Source organism: Doryrhamphus excisus, chromosome 14, assembly GCF_030265055.1.
Source record: "Doryrhamphus excisus isolate RoL2022-K1 chromosome 14, RoL_Dexc_1.0, whole genome shotgun sequence".
Lineage (NCBI taxonomy): Eukaryota > Metazoa > Chordata > Actinopteri > Syngnathiformes > Syngnathidae > Doryrhamphus > Doryrhamphus excisus.
In genome coordinates this window covers 13,553,316-13,572,920 of record NC_080479.1, presented here as the reverse complement: position 1 = coordinate 13,572,920, position 19,605 = coordinate 13,553,316, and the positions used below count along the sequence as shown (strand labels likewise).

General features: G+C 41.8%; 1 protein-coding gene across 6 annotated transcripts; it reads left to right on the top strand.

Annotated features, from left to right (window-relative positions):
• The first annotated feature begins 55 nt into the window (after window positions 1-55).
• Window positions 56-19,484, top strand: hycc1 (hyccin PI4KA lipid kinase complex subunit 1). Of its 6 annotated transcripts, none has more exons than XM_058046353.1 (15): window positions 56-186; window positions 988-1,069; window positions 1,152-1,376; window positions 1,455-2,890; window positions 9,542-9,623; window positions 9,783-9,884; window positions 11,446-11,625; window positions 12,240-12,320; window positions 12,391-12,506; window positions 12,950-13,045; window positions 13,141-13,257; window positions 13,393-13,480; window positions 15,613-15,775; window positions 16,357-16,577; window positions 17,764-17,955. In XM_058046353.1, the coding sequence occupies exons 5-15, from the start codon at window positions 9,573-9,575 to the stop codon at window positions 17,794-17,796; spliced, it is 1,248 nt and encodes a 415-aa protein (XP_057902336.1). In that variant the 5' UTR covers window positions 56-186; window positions 988-1,069; window positions 1,152-1,376; window positions 1,455-2,890; window positions 9,542-9,572; the 3' UTR covers window positions 17,797-17,955. The 6 variants fall into 6 exon arrangements, with proteins under 6 accessions (XP_057902336.1, XP_057902334.1, XP_057902333.1 ...); XM_058046351.1 differs by having other exon boundaries at window positions 16,360-16,703; window positions 17,764-17,912; XM_058046350.1 differs by having other exon boundaries at window positions 16,357-16,703; window positions 17,764-17,912.
• Window positions 19,485-19,605: the final 121 nt, after the last annotated feature.

Below are 19,605 nucleotides of genomic sequence, written 5' to 3'. Positions count from 1 at the left end.
GCAGTCATAAAAAGATAACAGGCAGAATTGTTTTCAGGAGTCGCATGACGCTGACGTCATCTCGGAATGTGGACTCCATTGTCCGAAATAACTGAACCGAAAACACTTTGGGGATACTGTACATCAGACTTGCAGAAAATGCTCCGTTGTCTGTGCAGTTGCTGCCCCTTCCATGAAAACAACGAGGTATGTGTCCTGTGTTGATAAATGAATTTATTTCAGCTTCCATTGAAATAGTTTAGCCTAATAATTAATGGTGTGTGCTTTATTATGACCATGAATGCAAATAAATTGTATTTTTTTTCCCATAATTATAAAGCATAGCAGAACAAACTTAGATTGGTTTTGTCTTGATTATAACGCCACTGCTTTACTACACTCTAAAAAGTAATTCAGAGTATCTGTTGACACCACTTGATTTAATACATAAATACAATGTAAAAAAATGTAATTAATTGATTTAGATAAACTTTCTAAGTTGCTAACTTTATTTTTTAAGTAATGTTCAAATAATGTTGGCTATTACATGAACTTTATTTAGCATGTCATATACACTCCAATTTTATTTAGTTATTTTATTTAGCAAATGTTATATATATATTGAGTTACTGCTACTTAAAAAGCTGTGTGCATTATTATAATTAAGTAGACAACAAATTAAACTACTTTGAATAAAATGATTAAGTCAGTTGACTTAACATATTTTTTGGAGTTACGAACTTAAAAACTTTATTATTCTTATTATTCTTTTTTATTTAAAAATAATTATTCAGTAAGCATTACTTAAAATAAACTTTGAGTGAATAGGAAAAGCTAATTCGTGCAATGCAATATTGTTTGTTGGTTCAAAGCAATTTCAAATTAAGTTGTCATAACTAAGAAAGACTAATGGAAATTGTTGCGTTGATTTTTTTTGTTGAGGCTAAACATTTCTTTTTTTGAGTGTATAAGATTGCATGGCTAAGTAAATTGTTGCTCCATTACCAGAGGCAGCCTCTCCTGCAGCCCCCATGCCCATCTCAGCCAAATGGAGCCGAATCAGCCAGGCTATCAAGGCCTGTAAACAATGGTACACCCTCCCTTTTACTTGTTAGCTCTTCTCTATTGAAGGCATAATGAACAGTCTGTGTTATTTTGTGACTCTTTGCTAGATGCACACCCTGCGAAGCAAATGGGGAGAGTGGTGATGAGGCGGGTAGGCGTGCAGGAACTGGATCAGAGGTTTTCGGATGTGGCCGAGACCTTCAATGAGCTGCAAGAACGCTACGAATCTGTGATTCGACACATCGGAAACCTGCAAAAGAATTGCGGCTGCGCTTCGAGTGACGATCATTTAACTATATCTCATTGTGTGGGGAAGATCTGTGAAGAACACAGTGAGTGACGTTATACGAGAGGTCAAATTGTGTCAAAGTGATATCTTACTTGTCCTTTTTTTGTCACTGGTCTTAAAGGGGACAAATACACAGTCTCCCTAAGGATGAAGGGCTATGACTTTACCCTTTCCGTGGTTCCTGTGGGGTCCCCGGGGCAAATTAATGAACATTCAGTGTCACCGGCTCTGCGATTAGCTCAAGAAGAGGTGAAGTGCACTTCCGAGAACACCAAGGCCGTCATATCCAAGGGTACGACTCTTCAAGAGTTAATTGGATGGCTGCTCCGCAGCAAGGTACAAATGGCCGAGCAGGTGAAGAAGGTCGCGGAGACTTACCAGGAGCAGGGAAGACTAAATGAGAATCTGGAGGAGAACGTAAAGCAAGTGAGAAAGGCGAAGGACTTGTCCCTGAAATACAGACAGCGTGCTGGAGAGGTCATTACTGAGGCGGCTCAGATTGCTGGTGCGCCGTTGTAGTTTATGCTCGTTTCTTAACTGACTTCACTCACTAAACTAATATATAATAATCACATAGGCACAAATAATGTATTGTTATACTTTACTTATATGACAGTGGGTATTCCTCTGTGCTGTGATTGTCTAATTTTTTCTACAATAACTACTTTCTGTCTTTTTAACTCAAGTATTGATAAATCTGGCTTTTAATTTGTGTTGATGAATTGCCTGGTAGTTTTTGCACTTCCTTGAGTCACCGCTGGGGGAGCTGTAAACATACACTCCCTGGGTCATGAGAAAGGAATGGTCACGTTGGGGTTATTTTTAGTGTCACTGTGTACTAAATATAATTGGACTTTAGCACTCTAAGACTACTATAGATTATATTGGTGTATTATTTTAGGCTGGAAAAATAAATGTTCTGCTTCACAGTAAGTCACAGCAAAAATGATATAACGAACTAAAGCTTTCATTACTGTGAAAGCCTCCCAGCAAATCCTTAAAAGCCATTTTACAGATTATATTGTGCTTAAGTAAATTGATCATGCATCATTTACCAGCTTTAATATTGATAGATTGAGATTTAACATGTGTTGTGCAGTAACAAAAAAATAGCATTCTAATACCGCTTAAATGCTCCCTCTTTAATGATGTAATAGTGAGAAAGTGCACACACAATTATTTCCAAAGTGATTTCATTGAAAAGCATCTTTGACAGCTCACTCTGTAGTCAAGGGAGCGCGGCTGACAGCTACAACCTACCATGACCACGGAGATTCCCGCCCTTATGCCATACGGCTAATTTGATTGGTTAATGAATTTAATAGGCGGGGCTGTGAGGTCTTCTCACCCGTTTCCCATTGGTCGGTGTGCGTTTCTTTCCGTTCAGTCTGAGATCGCTCACTTAAAGATGGTTTGACTGAGGAAAGTAACCAAAATGAAGGCGCGGGTGTTATTGTGTTATTGAAGAAATGCACGGAGTAGAGAAGTGATTCTTCTTTGCCCGTTGCCGGAAGAGAATAGGGCAAGGATCCCAGGAGATTCGCCGATAGCATGCCAGTAAGTAAATAACAACTTGCCGGGTTTACTTGCTGTCGTTCCTTACCAGAGCTAGCTTAACTGGCTAACCTGTAAGCGACCGTCATGACAGTTGGAAGTCATTCGGGAAGATAAGATGTGAGTCAGATTAACGTCCATTGGTTGGCTTGACACTCCTTAAACCTTAACACTTTTACCCCGGTACAGGAAAGCCCGACCGGGGTAATTGTTCCAGCAGAGCTACCGATAAAGTGGGGGTAATTGAAAACGCCACCTGGGTTACCAGTACCTGTCTGTTTCAATGAGATGTGTTTCCTTGGGAGTTGATGAGCTCGGCAACATTTTAATATAGCAACGGTTTCACTTTGCACCGCACTTTATTTTTAGGTTTTGCGTTCAGCAGAAATAAAACACTGCACAGCGCTGCGTTAAAGTGTTATTATATATGTCCGAGCATCCTTATTGGGGTAAACCTGATGTGTCCCTCATTAAACAAAATAGATGTTTACTGCATTGAAGTATATTAAATTATATTAATTACCTCTCAAAGTATGCTCTGTTTTCAATTATAGATATATTATTTGAATTGTCTATTATAGAAGTTTGTTGCGGGTTTTCTCCGGGTACTCCGGTTTCCTCCCACATTCCAAAAACATGCTAGGTTAATTGGCGACTCCAAATTGTCCATAGGTATGAATGTGAGTGTGAATGGTTGTTTGTCTATATGTGCCCTGTGATTGGCTGGCGATCAGTCCAGGGTGTACCCCGCCTCACGCCCGAAGACAGCTGGGATAGGCTCCAGCACCCCCCGCGACCCTCGTGAGGAAAAAGCGGTAGAAAATGAATGAATGAATGAGAAGTTTGTTGCATGAAGAGGAAAGGGCGCGTTCACATTTGTAGTTTTTGGTCAGGTTAAAACGGACTACAGTTTGTTTGCTGTGCCAGTAGGGTTCATTTGGTGTGTGTGTGAACGCAGTCCAGGACCAAAAGGACCAGCTCAAACACCAGTGAGGTGGGTTTCGAGTCTCCTGCCAGTGGACTTCAGCACCGAGTGAGACATGTAGGCAGCGTAGCTGCATTGTTAGTGCTCCTAGACATCCATCCATTTCTGTATCGCTTATCCAGTTAGAATATATTTAATAATCTCTGCATTTCACAGCGGACAAAAATGGTACGACCCCAAAAGAGTCCACACAGTCAGAAAAATTGTGACATTGCCTTACTTGGAGTCATCCCCTAATATAATAGTAGGGCGAAACATTAGTAGGCTTTTTTTGTAAATTAGTGTCTGTTGTTCTGTGTTTGCCCAAACACATACAGCTTTAGGGAAACTTGTGTAAACATGTGCAATTTATTTTGCTAATGTCGTTTGACAGTAAAGCCAAGCTAGGGTCTTTAGCCAGAGGAAATTGTGCACACTGCTTTTGTGGTCATCCGTGATGCTTTGTGACAATTTCTGCAATGTTTTTATTCACTCAGGTTCATGCCATGGTGTGGATCTATAAAGGCAATACAGAATAGGAACTAAAATAGAAGACCAAATGTCATATTGACCATGTATGTCATGCATGGTTAGAAGTCCTTTCTAGCAGGAAGACTGACTAGAGATGGAAGAGAGTTAGGTGACGATGTGTGAGCGTCGAGGCTGTGGAGAAGAGAGCGTAGGCTGATGCAAGAGATTTCCTGTCTGTTGCAGCTTTCCATCCATCTCCCTTAACAGCAAAACCACACACACACAGTAACAGCAATCTTGTCTACTTAGCTGAACACATCCTCCTGTGTGCATGTGTGTGTGTGTTTTAGTGGGTGGATGGCTCGGTTGTGTGTGTGTACAGCTTTCACTCCTGACAAGCAACAAGAAACCTCCTGTTTAGACAAAACCTTTGTGAACCGACAGGGTTAAAATTAGGCAATAGATAATCCAAATCAATAAGACAGCAAAAAAGAAGGAAGAGGAAGTGAGACACCGGCGTTTGCTTGGATACCCTGCACGTCCCCAGAAAACTTCCTACACAGTGCAACCTTAAATGTCAAACATGGGCTATTATTACCAGATACTGGTGGACATTGTTTGTTTATATTGCGTTCATATTTTCCCAAAGAAAAGATCAGTGAATATGTGATTTTGTTAAAGTCCGAAAAAGATGTTGCACCTGAATGTGACACATGCCATGCACCAATTTAAAGGGGAACTGCAATTTTTGGGGGGGGATTTTACCCATCATTCACCATCCTTAACACTACCGAAACTTATTTTCAAGGCGCATTGATGCACACTTCCGATACTCACGCTCATTGGGATGGCTGTGTCTTCCAGCACAAGACGTATGCTTCAGTCCTCAGGTAAAAAAAAGAGCCTATCCCAGCTGACTTCGGTCGAGAGGCAGGTAAACCCTGTATTGGGTCGCCAGCCAATCGCAGGGGTCATATAGACAAACATGCATTCACACTTATGGTTAAGTTAGAGTGCCAAGTTAACCGAACATGTATATTTTTGTAATGTGTTAGGAAGCCGGAGTTCCCGAAAAAAAATAAAAAAACACACACACGCACAAGGAGAACTGTTGCACGTGCCTGGGTGGTGAGAGTTTGACTTTTTACTTCCTGGACCTTATAAGGAAAACATGTTCAGTTGTCTTAAACTTCCCCATCAGTTTAAGTAATGATCATTATTTTTTGTTTACTTTTAATCACTGCGGTTTTGCCACTGAAAGCTTTTTTTTTCTTGTGATCATCCAACGTTGGACTGTCAGTTGCACCCTGCACCACAGGAAAAAGCTGCTGGGGCAGCTCTGCTACTCTTAACACCACCCACTTTTTGTGTTTTCTTTCTATTTCCTTTAATCCCTCATTTCAAGCTTTCTGTCACAGTGGCCCACTCATTTTTTTTTTTTTACAAAAGCCACCTAATCTTCAAAGGGGAATGTAGGCGTTCTTATTCGCTTTCGGCGAAGTGCCGCCTCATGATGCCCATGATAATTGTTAACAAGTAATCAATTGTGAGAAATCAGTTAATTGCTTCGTAAAGTCATTGAGGCATAATAGAGTGCGCTACATGGTTGCAACCAGCAGAGGCGCTGTTGATTCACTCTCATGTTGTCCAGTGTGGGAAGTTGAGCTACATCATTGCTGACCAACTCATCTTGCTAGTATTATTTTGTTAATGTGAACTAAATAACAATTGAGTAATTGTAGTTTTTTTTTCCCGGTTTAGTTGTTCAAGGCAATTTATATATATATATATATATATATATATATATCACTAAATTGACAGTTACTATGGTACCCGTTATGTCATTGTATGGTCATATCACCTCATACTTCAGTACGTGATAAGAAAAACCTTAACTATATTAGGAAAGCAGGAAGTGAACAAATATAAGTTACTGATTGTAAAAGTACCAGATGGAGGGGTAGGATTTAATAAGCTTTGCTTCTTCCTACTCCTTTTGGACATGTGGAACTGTGAACTGATTATGTGATGCATTCAATTGTAATCTGATGCATGTTCAAATGAAATAAAACCATTACCAATTTACCGTACTTTCTAGTACTGTACCGTATTCCGGTACTGTACCCAATTCCCTGATCACACATGCTAGTCATGCATGTGTGCATGTACATGTGTGTAAAATGTTGAGGACAAAGGCATGGGTATGGCTTGTTCACTCATAGGAACAGGTTTGGTCAAACCACACACTGAATAAACACACTTTTGTACACATACTTCTTTGTAGGAAGCTGTTTTCCATTCGACCGTCTCCAAACCCGAACCATCCAACTCACAAATCATGGGTAATAATGCAGACTCGGAGTATCAATATTTGTTGAATTGGTCAAGATTATTGTATGTATCAGTATCCGTTAGTCTCTCATCCCTTTCCATTAGCCTGGCTGGTTGCCACAAGCAGTGGAGAACCTAATGAAGTTCTTTTTATTGACCTATCTGCCTCAATTCAATTGCATTATGGATCCCCTGGGTTGTTATAAATTCCTTTTATCCCTTTTCTCAGAATACATCCAATTATCTCTTTCTCTTTTAGCCGTTGCCATTGATCTGCGCTCTATTCGCCGTCTCGCACAGCCTGTGCCTTTCTCACCCACATTGCTTGCATCAAGTTGTTCATCGCTCCGGTGTTATGTGACTTGTAGCGATTTTTGCTGTTGTGCAATGACTTGTTGAAAAGCTAATTATTCACGTGTGTGTGTGTGTGTGTGTGAAGCGTGCAAGCATAATTCCTTCCTGATCCAGTCAAGATCCTTGTCTTCTTATTAATATCAACATGCCTAATGAGTACATCAGACTAAGACTAGAAGACAAATACCTTCCTGATGAAATAATTACTCTGTAATGTCTTGGCAGTTTATTTTCTGTTTGGTGCTTGTGGCTGTCAGACAGCCATGCAAATAAAAAACCTCTCTTCAGTCTTAGCATTTAGCTGATTTGTAGGCAATAATTTATGTCCTTCATTATTCTTTATGCCTCACTTTTATTGTGTGGGTTGACACATTTCATCAGGATACATTGCATTTTCAGTCATGTTTTCAAGTATGGTAACGTTGCAGCCATTACTGTCAAATATATACGCTGGCATATGTACAAAAATGTAAAAAATATACATTAGAGTTTAAATTAGGGTTGTCAAATGATTTTTTAAAAATTTAATCAGATTAATCATGATTAATCACCATTTGAAAATATGTTCGAAACTTGACCCCCCCCCCCAAAAAAAATCGAATATTTAAAGATAAATTACATTTGTATTAATTAAATTTTGATCAAGCTAATTTAGATCAAACTGAAAGATACCACAGATGTCTGAAAATCTATTTGCATGACACTGTATTATGAAGGGGCGGCACGGCGGACTAGTGGTTAGTGCGCAGACCTCACAGCTAGGAGACCAGGGTTCAAATCCACCCTCGACCATCTCTGTGTGGAGTTTGCATGTTCTCCCCGTGCATGCGTGGGTTTTCTCCGAGTACATTACAAAACATGCTAGGTTAATTGGTGACTCCAAATTGTCAGGTATGAATGTGAGTGTGAATGGTTGTTTGTCTGGCGACCAGTCCAGGGTGTACCCTGCCTCTCGCCCAAAGACAACTGGGATAGGCTCCAGCAACCCCCCCGCGATCCTTGTGAGAAAAAGCGGTCCAAAATGAATGAATGAATGTATTATGAAGACCAGTGTGGGGTTGCGTTCAAAGACATTTAAGTTCAGTTGCCATGTTTTGAGTGTATGTACTGTAGAGCAAATTATACTTCCACATTAAGAGTTACGTATTGCCCATGAACGCATCGTCATGTGGATAGCGTTTGGCCAGCATTTAGAGAGCAGTGCTGCTCCCCACCCCCAATTTGAAATACTATTGAGAAACTGATCATATCTATTTATAATAATTTAGTTTAATTATTATTTTTTTACATCAAGAGTGAGGAGGAAAGGGGTTGTCAATTGAATATATATATTTTCATTGAGGCCTTAATACTCCTCCATAAGCAGAACCTATACATCTAGCCTTGCGTGTTTTCTCCTTTTACTGCTGTGACAACGGTACCACAAAGGTCGGCGGCATAGCTGATGGCTGCTTTTTTGTATCTTTCTCCCTTTTACAGCTGATGTGTATGGATGGATAAAAGAGTCTACACCCTAACTGCACTCGATACAAAAAGATCCCAGGAAGGAAACTTTTTTTTTTTTTTTTTTTTTTGACTGACTCATGTGCTAATCACAACCTTTAGTTTGCTTGCCTGCTTGCTATTAAAGCACACAAACAGTCCAGTAAGAATTCAGCACCCTCATTACATGTGAAAGAACAAACTGTCACAATGCACTAATTTCACAAAATGGAAGCTGTCCTGTCTCATAATCCTTCCCCATTTCATGAGTCACTGACTCCCCTCCCCCTCTTGTCATTTTCATCACTGGCACAGTCCAGAAATGGACACCTGGCTGCCTTTTAGGGACTGGACGCCAAAATAATACCAAATACAGCTATTAGATTTGTGGAAGGAAAGCACAGCATGGAAACTGGGGACAGATGTGTTCCATGGACGGAAGAGAGAGAGTGTTGGGGACATGAGATGTCACTGCTGGCCTCCATCAGCTGAAGTGTTAATACACTTTAATATGTGTGTGATTCACATGGGAGGCAAATAGAATTCACTGAAGATTTATGTGCCTTCAGCCCAAATCCGAGCATGCTTCTGCATTACAATTGAGCAAATACAATTTCTGCTTCCCTGAGGAACTCTTTCTTATTTAATCATCCTTTATGAAAAGACATGCCAAACATGGATGCCAGTTGTGCATTCCAACAGCTCATTTAACCACGGTTGTTTTGTTTACCGGTTAATACCACGTTATTTTTTCGTCTCTCCACTAAGTGTGATGTCTTATTGCAATACGTAAATTGATCCACAAGTGAAGCTAGTGACCATCTCTGGAAGAAAACACACATGAGCCTTATATAGTCCGTAAACTCCCATTGTGGCTTCCCTTTTTTAATGTAAAAAAAATAGCTGTGATTTTTTTAACTAACCTTGTAACAATAAAAATGTATTGCCCTTTAAAAAAGGCACAAATTGAAGTTACATATGGAGTCAATAGTAGCTTACTTTCTGTCTTGTAGCCACTGAATTGACTTATGTTTGTTTATTTATTTGTCTAGGTAGAGGTGAAGCCTCTTCAGATGTGGGAACATGTTGGCTATGGACCAAGGAGTGGTGGAGGAATGGCTTTCAGAATATAAGGTACTGTAAAACAGTATGAAATGGCATTTGAACCCATGTAGAAAGTAGCTGTTGTGTATATATGTACATTACCAGGGATCTCCTCCTTGGCAGAAAAGCAGTTTTATTCTCAAAACTGCACAACAAGGCTCAAATGTAAACAAACTTTGTATGTTTTAGACCCTGCCGGACAGTGCCGTGTCTGCTTATGCCACATCGCTAAAAGACAAAGGTGCCCTCGTACCCGCACTCTACAAGGTCATCCGAGAGAACTACAGTGAAGTATGGAACTAACTTTTTTACATTTTTATAAGAGTTGCCGGTTTTATTGCACGGTTATTGCAATGTTTATAGTATTGTTTAATGCATGGTTATTGTACAGGACTTTGGGGGCTGTTTATATTAGGCTAAAAGACAAAGGTGCCCTTGTACCCGTACTCTATGAGGTAATCCAAGAGAACTACAGTGAAGTATGGAACTAACTCTTTTTACATTTTTATACGGGTTACAGGTTTTATTGCAATGTTTATAGTATTGTTTATTGCATGGTTATTGTACGGGATTTTTGGGGGCTGTTTATATTAGGCTAAAAGACAAAGGTGCCCTCGTACCCGCACTCTACAAGGTCATCTGAGAGAACTACAGTGAAGTATGGAACTAACTTTTTTTTACATTTTTATACGCGTTACAGGTTTTATTGCACGGTTATTGCAATGTTTATAGTATTGTTTATTGCATGGTTATTGTACAGGATTTTGGGGGCTGTTTATATTAGGCTAAAAGACAAAGGTGCCCTCATACCCGTACTTTACAAGGTCATCCGAGAGAACTACAGTGAAGTATGGAACTAACTTTTTTACATTTTTATACGGTTACAGGTTTTATTGCACGGTTATTGCAATGTTTATAGTATTGTTTATTGCATGGTTATTGTACAGGATTTTGGGGGCTGTTTATATTAGAGTCGGACAGCTGCAGGAAGGAAAGACCTGCGATATGTCTCCTTCACACACTTTGGCTGTATCATCCTGTCACCATTGGAGCTCCTTATTGCAGTGGGTGTATGTTGGGGAGGGGGTGGCAGTCTTCCTCTTGCCCACCTCCTCCACCTGTTCTAAAGGACATCCCAGGACAGAGCTGGCTTTCGTTATCAGTTTGTCCAGCTTCTTCCTGTCAGCTGCTGCTGTGATGCTCCTCTCCGCAGCAGAAGATCCACAATTTACTATCCATATTTATCTCATAACATGACACAAATATAAAACCTTTAAAGTAAAATACATCTACTAACTTATCACGCAGAACATTTTTGCTGTGATGAGCCAATCAGGACAGGGGTTAAGCCCCATTGTTACTGTGAATGTGACAGCAACCTCACCAGGATGTCCGGGAATTTGATCCTTAAAGCCCTGGGTAGGTTAGATTACATTGATATAACAGAAGCTCAAATCTGACTGATGTAGGTAATAGACTGTTTGGAATAAATAAGTAGGTCAACAGAGAATGCTTTGCTGGCTGACTGAACCACAGCTCCACAGCACTCATGCAGCCCCAGACCATATGCAACCATCACCATGCTTAACTATCTTGGTATTCATTCATTTGCAATAATGGCAATTTCATCCATTCTGCTATACAAGCTGTACACTGGTTACTCTAAAGTATATGCAAGTTAAGTTCCCTTGAGAAGATATCTTGTAACAAAAATGGGTGTCGAAATGTGAGCCGTGTACTTACTTTCCTGAGATGCTTTATGTGTTAACCATCATTTTAACAACAGTGTGCTGCACTGATTAATTGCATTGTGACCATCTACTGTACATACTATGTTTTCTATCATCCTCAGCTGCTGGAGCCAGTTTGTCACCAGTTGTTTGAGTTTTACCGGAGCGGTGAGCCACATCTGCAACGTTTCACTCTCCAGTTCCTGCCAGAACTCCTGTGGAGCCTTCTCTCTGTGAGCGCAGCTAGAGACCCACACACCTCCGGCTGTATCGAGGCCCTGCTGCTGGGCATTTACAACCTGGTAGGGAAGAGGATGAGCCTGTGTTTACATGCAGTTTTGCCTTAAACTGGTAGATTAATCTCTGAAACAGCGTGGGGATATATTTAAATATATTTTTGTTTTCAGAAAGATGAATTTATAGCCTTTTGTTCCTGGTTAGAAAGCAGTGTCAGGAGGAATGAGCTAGAAATAGAACGATATTTGACAGACCGTGCCTTGCAAATATCACATCCCAGTTCCTTTTTAATGTTTGTACAGAGCTCATTTTAGTCCCATTTTAATCCTTTTTGTGATGTGTTGCCGTGAGCACAGCGTTGGCTCTCTTCGTGTCTGCATAATAGAATAGGTCATGTGTCATTCAGCACACTGGCTTACTTCTAATAATTGAACTGACATTAACATGCACTCAGGGGACACTCCATCCCTGGGGTGTTGATGGCGTTTGTGTGGATGTACACACAACACCAATGGAGAGAATGGACATGTAGAACCTCACAAAAACACCCACACATTACAGATGAGTGTTTTCGGGAAGAGATAAGTGCAGACTCTTCCTCACTTGTGTTTTATTTCACATACACAGTGAAAAAAACGTCTGTTTTTCCTCACCCACTGATATGTTTCTTTGTCTTCAGGAAATAGTTGATAAGGATGGACAGAGTAAAGTATTGTCCTTCACCGTCCCTTCGCTTTCCAAACCTTCAGTGTATCACGAGGTATGAGACTGTCTTACTGTGAAATGTAAGAAATGATGTCTCTTCTCAAAATGTCATCTTCACCTTCCAGCCATCTGCCATCGGCTCCATGGCCCTGACAGAAGGGGCCCTCGCCAATCACGGGCTGAGCAGGGTGGTGTATAGTGGGCCGCATCTCCAGAGGGAAAACTTCACAGCACAGAACAGGTGACTAAATTGATTATTTACACATGTATAATACTGTATGTTATTATGACATTCATGAACTGTTACCATCTCAGTCCAGCACCCAATCCAGCGATGGCCCATATAAGATGTTCACCCATGTCAGTTTTAAAGTTGTTGTGTTGCTTTGAGGCGTTCTCTTTCGTAATTTAATGAGCCTAGAGGCTTCCAAACTCACAAGGTTGTTTGTCCGACTTGTCAGTTTGGCCTCCGGATCTGTTTTGGCACTTCTAACCAGATCTAGATGAGATCACATGAAAGTCATCTACTGTCTGACACTACTGCAGGGTGCTTGGAGAGATTTGTGCAAATGGAACTTCTGATATAAGAAATACTTTTTGGTCTTCCATGTTTATATTTTTCAACAGGTTGTATTTCTGTCAAGATTTTGTTATTTGAAAGTACCGCATCGTGTGTTCATCTAGATTTGATGTGCTGACCTTCCTGTTGCTGTGCTACAATGCTGCTCTCAGCTACATGAGCGCCACTTCCCTCCAGTCCCTCTGCCAACTCAGCTCCAGGTATAAAAAAACACACACAGACTGATGTATCATTCTCATTTATTAGCCGCTGCTTGTATGTGTATGATGTCTTTTCTTGTTTGCTTATCCTCCAGAGTGTGTATATGTGGTTACCCGCGGCAACAGATACGGCGCTATAAAGGTATCAGTGCACGGATGACGGTCACATCAGAGTTCTTGGTTCAACTCCTGACAGGGATACACTATGCATTGTGAGTGTATTTTTCTCTTTGTGCACATTCTACATCTTATGTTTTATTTTTTTTAGTATACAGTCGCTGTGTGTGTATATATAGAACATTTCAGGAGAAATCCGATCATGATTATTTGACATCAATTGTGTGTAGGTGTAACGGCGAAGCGGAACTGGGATCCAAAGCCTTGGACGATGTTCTGTATCGGGCCCAGCTGGAGTTGTTCCCCGAAGCACTGTTGGTGAGTGCGATAATCGTGTGCATTATGTTTAGCTGTGTGAGGGGAATCATGTGAAGTAGACACACATGCTCGCCGGGCGTATTTGCCTTTGTACACAGCACACTATGCTGTATTGTGTCGGTCTGGTGTGTCAGTCTGCAAGCTGTGTGTAATCCCACTAGATTATTTACATGCTTTCCACTCTGCTCTGTTTAGCTGTAAATCCTTGTGGGGGAAGCAGATTGAGCCTAAGCCTGCAGTATTACTACACCAGTCAAGGTGCATTCCTCCACAACAGTCAAAACACATGATTTATGGATCTGCATTAATAGGATCTTATATATAACATAGTTTAAAAGCACTTGCCCGGAATGTTTACTTGTGCACAGAGGTCATGTATAACAAGATCTGAAAGAATCTGCCTTGACAAATGCATAGTTTTACACTTGGAGTTTGCAGACTAAGTGTTTCTAATATTTTGCGCCTCTCACATTGCTAAAAGGGACAACCGCAATATTATTAGAAATACCTCTGATTATGATGCGGCATAGTTCTACACCTCCCTCGCTGATTGAATTGGTAATCAACAAGAACAGCAGCTCTTGTACGTAATCACATTGGTATGATTGGCTGTGTACCTGATTGATGTAGCATTTGAATGAGGCGTTGCTGCGGCAGGGACAAAAGACGTGTTGTCCCCGGGTTTATGATTCCACTCACGTTCATTTTAAGAATGCCCACACTGCAAAGACTTGTAAGTAGTCTTAACTTGGTGGCATTAGGGCAGGGACCTTTTGAAGATTAAACGCTTTCTCTTGTACATAAATCTGAAAGAGATTGGATTATAGATCAGCTTTTATTTGGTTAAGTCACATGGTTACATTGTTTGGAACCCTAGTCATAGTGGTATCACTGTTGACATAAATGACACTTTCTCCGGGTTCTCCGGTTTCCTCCCACAATCCAAAAATATGCTAGGTTAATTGGATATGAATGTGAGTGTGAATGGTTGTTTGTCTATATGTGCCCTGTGATTGGCCGGCCACCAGTCCAGGGTGTACCTAGCCTCTCACCATGGGGCCAGCTGGGATAGGCTCCAGGATACCCTTGTAACCCTAGTGAGGATAAGTGTCATAGAAAATGGGTGGATGGACACTTTCTCCTATGGAGAATCTGTATTTAGATTTGTAGTGTCCAAAGTGTGTGTTTTCTATTGGCCCACGGCACATTCTTAAAATATAATTTAACAAGAAAACTCAACAGAAACATTAATGGGGCAGTAAATAAAGTGACAATACTAACGGGGGGGAAAGTCATATGATGAAAGCAATGAATAAAGTTGACATATTTGGTTAATTATATTTGTGGAACCAGTTATCATGTTATGAGAATAAAGTCCTGATTATATGAAGAAAATTTACAACAAAAAAGCACCCCCCACGAGGTATGTTTGAAGTTTGAAATGTAATTTTTTGGACCCCAGGAAGAATAGTCTTCACTGCAATAAGGACTAATGGGGATCTGTAATAAACAATAAACGAGGGTTGCGGGGGTGCTGGAGCCTATCACAGCTGTCTTCAAGCAAGAGTACACCCTGGACTGGTTGCCAGCCAATCACAGGGCACATATAAACAAACAACCATTCACACTCACATTCATACCTATGGACAATTTGGAGTCGCCAATTAACCTAGCATGTTTTTGGAATGTGGGAGGAAACCGGAGTACCCGGAGAAAACCCACGCATGCACGAGGAGAACATGCAAACTCCACACAGAGATGGCCGAGTATGGAATTGAACCCCGGTCTCCTAGCTGTGAGGCCTGCACGCTAACCACTCGGTCGCCGAGTCTCAATTTTATGAGAATAAACTCACAACATTGTGAGGAAAAACTGTCATTTCAGTACCAATGAGTGGAAATATTAAGGAAAAAATGTGCCCCCTGGTGGAAATAGTTTAGACACCCCTGATTTAGACGATATAATATCCCCCACACATGTGCACAAGCACAAGAGTGAGACGTTATTTTGTCATCCCCCACGCTTGGCCACAGGCTGTACAACTGCAAATTAAGCCAAAGTAACTACAACGATCTTCCTGACAGCTCTGGAGCAGCCCTTGGCTAACAGCGTGTGCTTATCCCATCCATCAGGTGGGTAACGCCATAAAGTCGTCGCTGCGGGGCGCAGCACTGAAGAGCAACACAAAGGAGGGCGCACGAAGTATCCAGGTGGAGATAACACCCACCGCCTCCAGGATCTCTCGAAATGCTGTCACGTCCCTCTCTATAAGGGGGCATCGCTGGAAAAGACATGGTTAGTGTGTAGTAGTAGTAGTAGTAGTAGTAGTAGTGGTGTGTGGTGTACAATGAGTACAAAGTATGCAAGTCTACAGCGGAGGATGAGGTTACTCTCTCTTCATTGTCCATCATCATATCTCTCATCTTTCTAGTGGTGCCACTCATGAGCCTTTAAGCTGCGGGTGTAGATGGACTTTTTACGGCTTACTTGGCCATGCAGTCAATAACAAACCTCTTTTGTCTGCATGTGTAGCATTTTAGATGTGGTAAATTATAGCCTTCATTATCATCACAAACAGACCTCATCATATTAGCTTTTTATCTGCCGGATTCTGCTCATTGGGGCTTGTTATAGGAATATGACTTCGACCATATGTTGTCTTCTTATCACTATAATTTATGTCTTGTTATTTTTCTGCCATTGCATTAATTACTTTTGTGTGTCTTCTTGTGGCCATGTGTGCCTGTGCACATTGCCGTCTTTTTGTTTTCCACATGTGTGCATGGTATGGCTGTGTGTGTGTTTGTGTGTGTGTGTGTGTCTGTGCATGTTTGTTGTCCTACAACCCCCCCCCTCCTCCAACCATGCCACACCAGCAGAGTCCCAGGAGGTGAGTGTAGACAATGAGGCCGTGCCAGGGGGCGTGGCCGTCCCCGAGATCAGTGTGACAGGCGTGAGCAGTGAGCGAATGCCCAATGGAGACTCCCTGCGGCCACGCTCTGACGGCCGCATCCAGTCTGATGGCGAAACTTTGGGAGGTGCTACCGATGCCGGCCAGGACCCCCGAGGTCATGACTTCGGCACTCGGGGGCAGGAGGTCAGGAGGCAGAAGTCTGTGAGGCGAATGATGGAAAATGAGAGTTCTGGGTCAGCCTCCATAGGGAGGGGTCAGTACTAAGGTCCTGCCCCTCCTCCCCTTTGCCCCACTCCTGGGGTAACCTAGGTAACTGTCTGTGGGGGCGTTGTCTGAAAAGCTGCATGATGATTCCCCCCCTTTTTTTTTTACCTTTTATTCTGCGCTCAATCACCCTTTTATTCTCCACCTAATGACACTATTCCTCATGTCAGTCCAACAGCATTCACTCACTCTGTCCTCTGCGGCTCAAGCGTTCTCTTAATGAAGCTCCTCGTAAAAAAATCCTTTACAAGCATAACTTCACATTTAACAAATCAGCTTTGCTCAGTTACGCTACCTGTTGAGCAAAAAAGCAACAATTACTCTCGATTATGACATTATTCCAAATCCTTGTGGTCTCAGCTAGGTTTGGGGGGTGAAGGGTGGTGGTCTCCTCCGCCAAAATTTTGATGCGCCTCGACACAGCACTCCTGGGTTGCACATGGAGACTTCCTTTAGTTAATTAGCTAGACGCTGGGCAAAGATATGCAGGTCTTTATTTTACTGTTAAAGTATTTTTCTGAATGGATTTCATGAAAACATTGTGGACACCGACAAGGCCTGCATGTCTGTTTACCAGCTTTTCACTGGTGTTCTCTTACACCTGAATTGTGTGTTTATCGAGGGCTCTGTTAGGGAGTGAATGCATGCCTTTTTGAAATGAGAATTTGTGTGTTTTTTATTGTGACTAATTGATCATGTGTGTTGCCTTCTTCACCTTTCCTTCGGCATTTCCTTGGCTTACGCCCTTAGCCACTGTCCTTCCTCGCCTACGGAACAGAACGTGTGTGTTTGCTAATGAACCACTAACTGTTGTCTGGCTAAGCTGACCTTTTGTGCTCAACCTGAACATTTGTCTCACAGCAGGTGGCGAGAAACCCACATTTTTTTAGCTGTGGTGCTGGTGTGTAAGCGCCACCTGCTGGAAGACTGTAACTACAACTCTTTTTGTCATGCAGCCCATCATGTAGTCCAAATATTTGATGGTTAACGGTGACGTTTTTGCTATTGGCAGAATTACATGGGCTGGATGACGGGAGTTATTCCCATTGTCTGCATATATCCGTGTTGTTAATGTTAATGCTTGGCTTGTGTGTCCTTCTCACAGACGCAGTGGATCTGGGTTCCCCGGATGAGCTGATGGATATTTCGGAGGCAGATGAGGGTGTGTGGCCAGGCGGGGTGGGTCCCGATGTGAACCCACCCACCATCACTATCAGCAACAGCGTGACCACGTTAAACCTGGGGGCTAAGGCCATGAAAAAGTGTCGTCTCGGCGGGCGGGGCAGCAAGGACAAAGAGGTGAGCCCCCTGACAACAGGTCGTGCCGCGAGCGAGAACGCGGAGGTGTCCGTCAAGCGGCTCACGCTCACTTCGAGCCAGTCCGTACCCAAAGCGGGCGCTCTCACCAGCCTGACACGCACTGCCAGCGCTGTATTCTCCCGCTCCTTTGAGCAGGTACCCGGTGGGCCCACCTCACCCTCCACTAACCACACCGCCTCAGAAGCTGGCCACTATTCATGCAGTCTTCAAGAAGAAGGCATGGGGTATTTAAATCCAGGGCAGAACCACACGCAACGCTCTCCAAGCATCAGCGTTCACCTTGGCTCGGACCTTTGAAATAATGAAATATGAACCTACGGATCTGATCCTGTGACCCCCGTTTTACCTGGAACTGTAAGCCATGCCACCTACAAAGGACCACAACCCCAACCCCCCGCCTTCTCAATGATACTCTATACTGTGGCGTTCTGGTTTGTGTGTGCCGTAAAGCAAGCCGCTCCTCAGTTCCCATCCCAGCAGTGTGTTCTCTGAACCCCACGGAGACAAGAAGCCACCTTGCAGCTTTCTTTGACTTGTTTAGTTGTACGATGTCAGGAAAAAAAAAAAAACTGTACTCCTCAGCAAAACGGCACTTAAAGCTCATCAAATACACTGTGTGGAAAAGTATTTGGACATGTATTTCTAACAGGCGTGTGTTGCCTTTTGCATGCCTTTTTTCCATACGCTCACCTTTACCCTCCCTCAGTTTCGTTGGGCGGATTTAAATGTGTGCGTTTAATTTTTGAAAGGATTTTTCAGCCTAAAGGCTGCTCATGTGAATGAATGAGGTAGAAATTTCCCTGATGTAAAATGTTTATACTGTACTACTTTTTAAAGATTGCTTCTTTTCTCATAGCAATACAAATCTTACCTACAGTGTTTCCCTCCTTTTGGATAGATTATACTGGTATGTTTGCACTTATAATATCCAGATATCCACATTCTTCCCCAACAAATATAGGATAGCCAATAAGATACAAATCATTTCTTAATGTTTACAATCGCACAGTATTATTATAATGTGCAAGCAATATTAGCATCTCTTTAACACCATTCCCTGGACAAAAGAAGTGGCACATTGAAGTATTGCACATGGAAAGAAGAGTTAAATATATTTTTCCAATGAAGAGCTAAAGAGGTTTGTCAGCTGTGGTATTTATAACCAATCCAAAAAGTACAGTATATTTGTTGTATCAGTGAGATTATTTTCATTTCTCGTGTCCCCATGTGGTTTTCTCTTCTACAATTCATCTGCTTTTACGTGACATCCTAATTCAAACACTAATACTGCTGTTGTCTGTGTGCTATTAACGGTTGATGTACATATTTTGGTGGGACAATCTTTGTGTTTCGGTATGTTGCTTTACAAAAAACGTGAGTGGTTCTGCTCTTGTTGTACATCACACTGTTGTACTAAAGATGTTTTTATTGGCCTTTTTTTTTAAATGTCTGAAGATGTGCAACTCACTGGTGGAAGTCCTGGAAATAAAATCGTTTTTGATTCCACTTTGTCTCTCTTGAAAATTAAAAAATATGCACATTTCTTTCAAGCGTGATTAGCTTTAACTAAACATCCATTTGTTGCAGTTTCATATTCCGCCCACAAGATGGCGACAAGCGCCGACAC

What these genes read in the sequence shown, in the direction of transcription:
- hycc1 (XM_058046348.1), top strand. Translation starts at nt 9,573, where the DNA reads ATGTTGGCTATGGACCAAGGAGTGGTGGAGGAATGGCTTTCAGAATAT. An exon ending in AATGGCTTTCAGAATATAAG is followed by an intron (nt 9,624 to 9,782) that starts GTACTGTAAAAC and finishes TGTATGTTTTAG; the next exon opens with ACCCTGCCGGACAGTGCCGT. An exon ending in TGTTCCCCGAAGCACTGTTG is followed by an intron (nt 13,481 to 15,612) that starts GTGAGTGCGATA and finishes CCCATCCATCAG; the next exon opens with GTGGGTAACGCCATAAAGTC.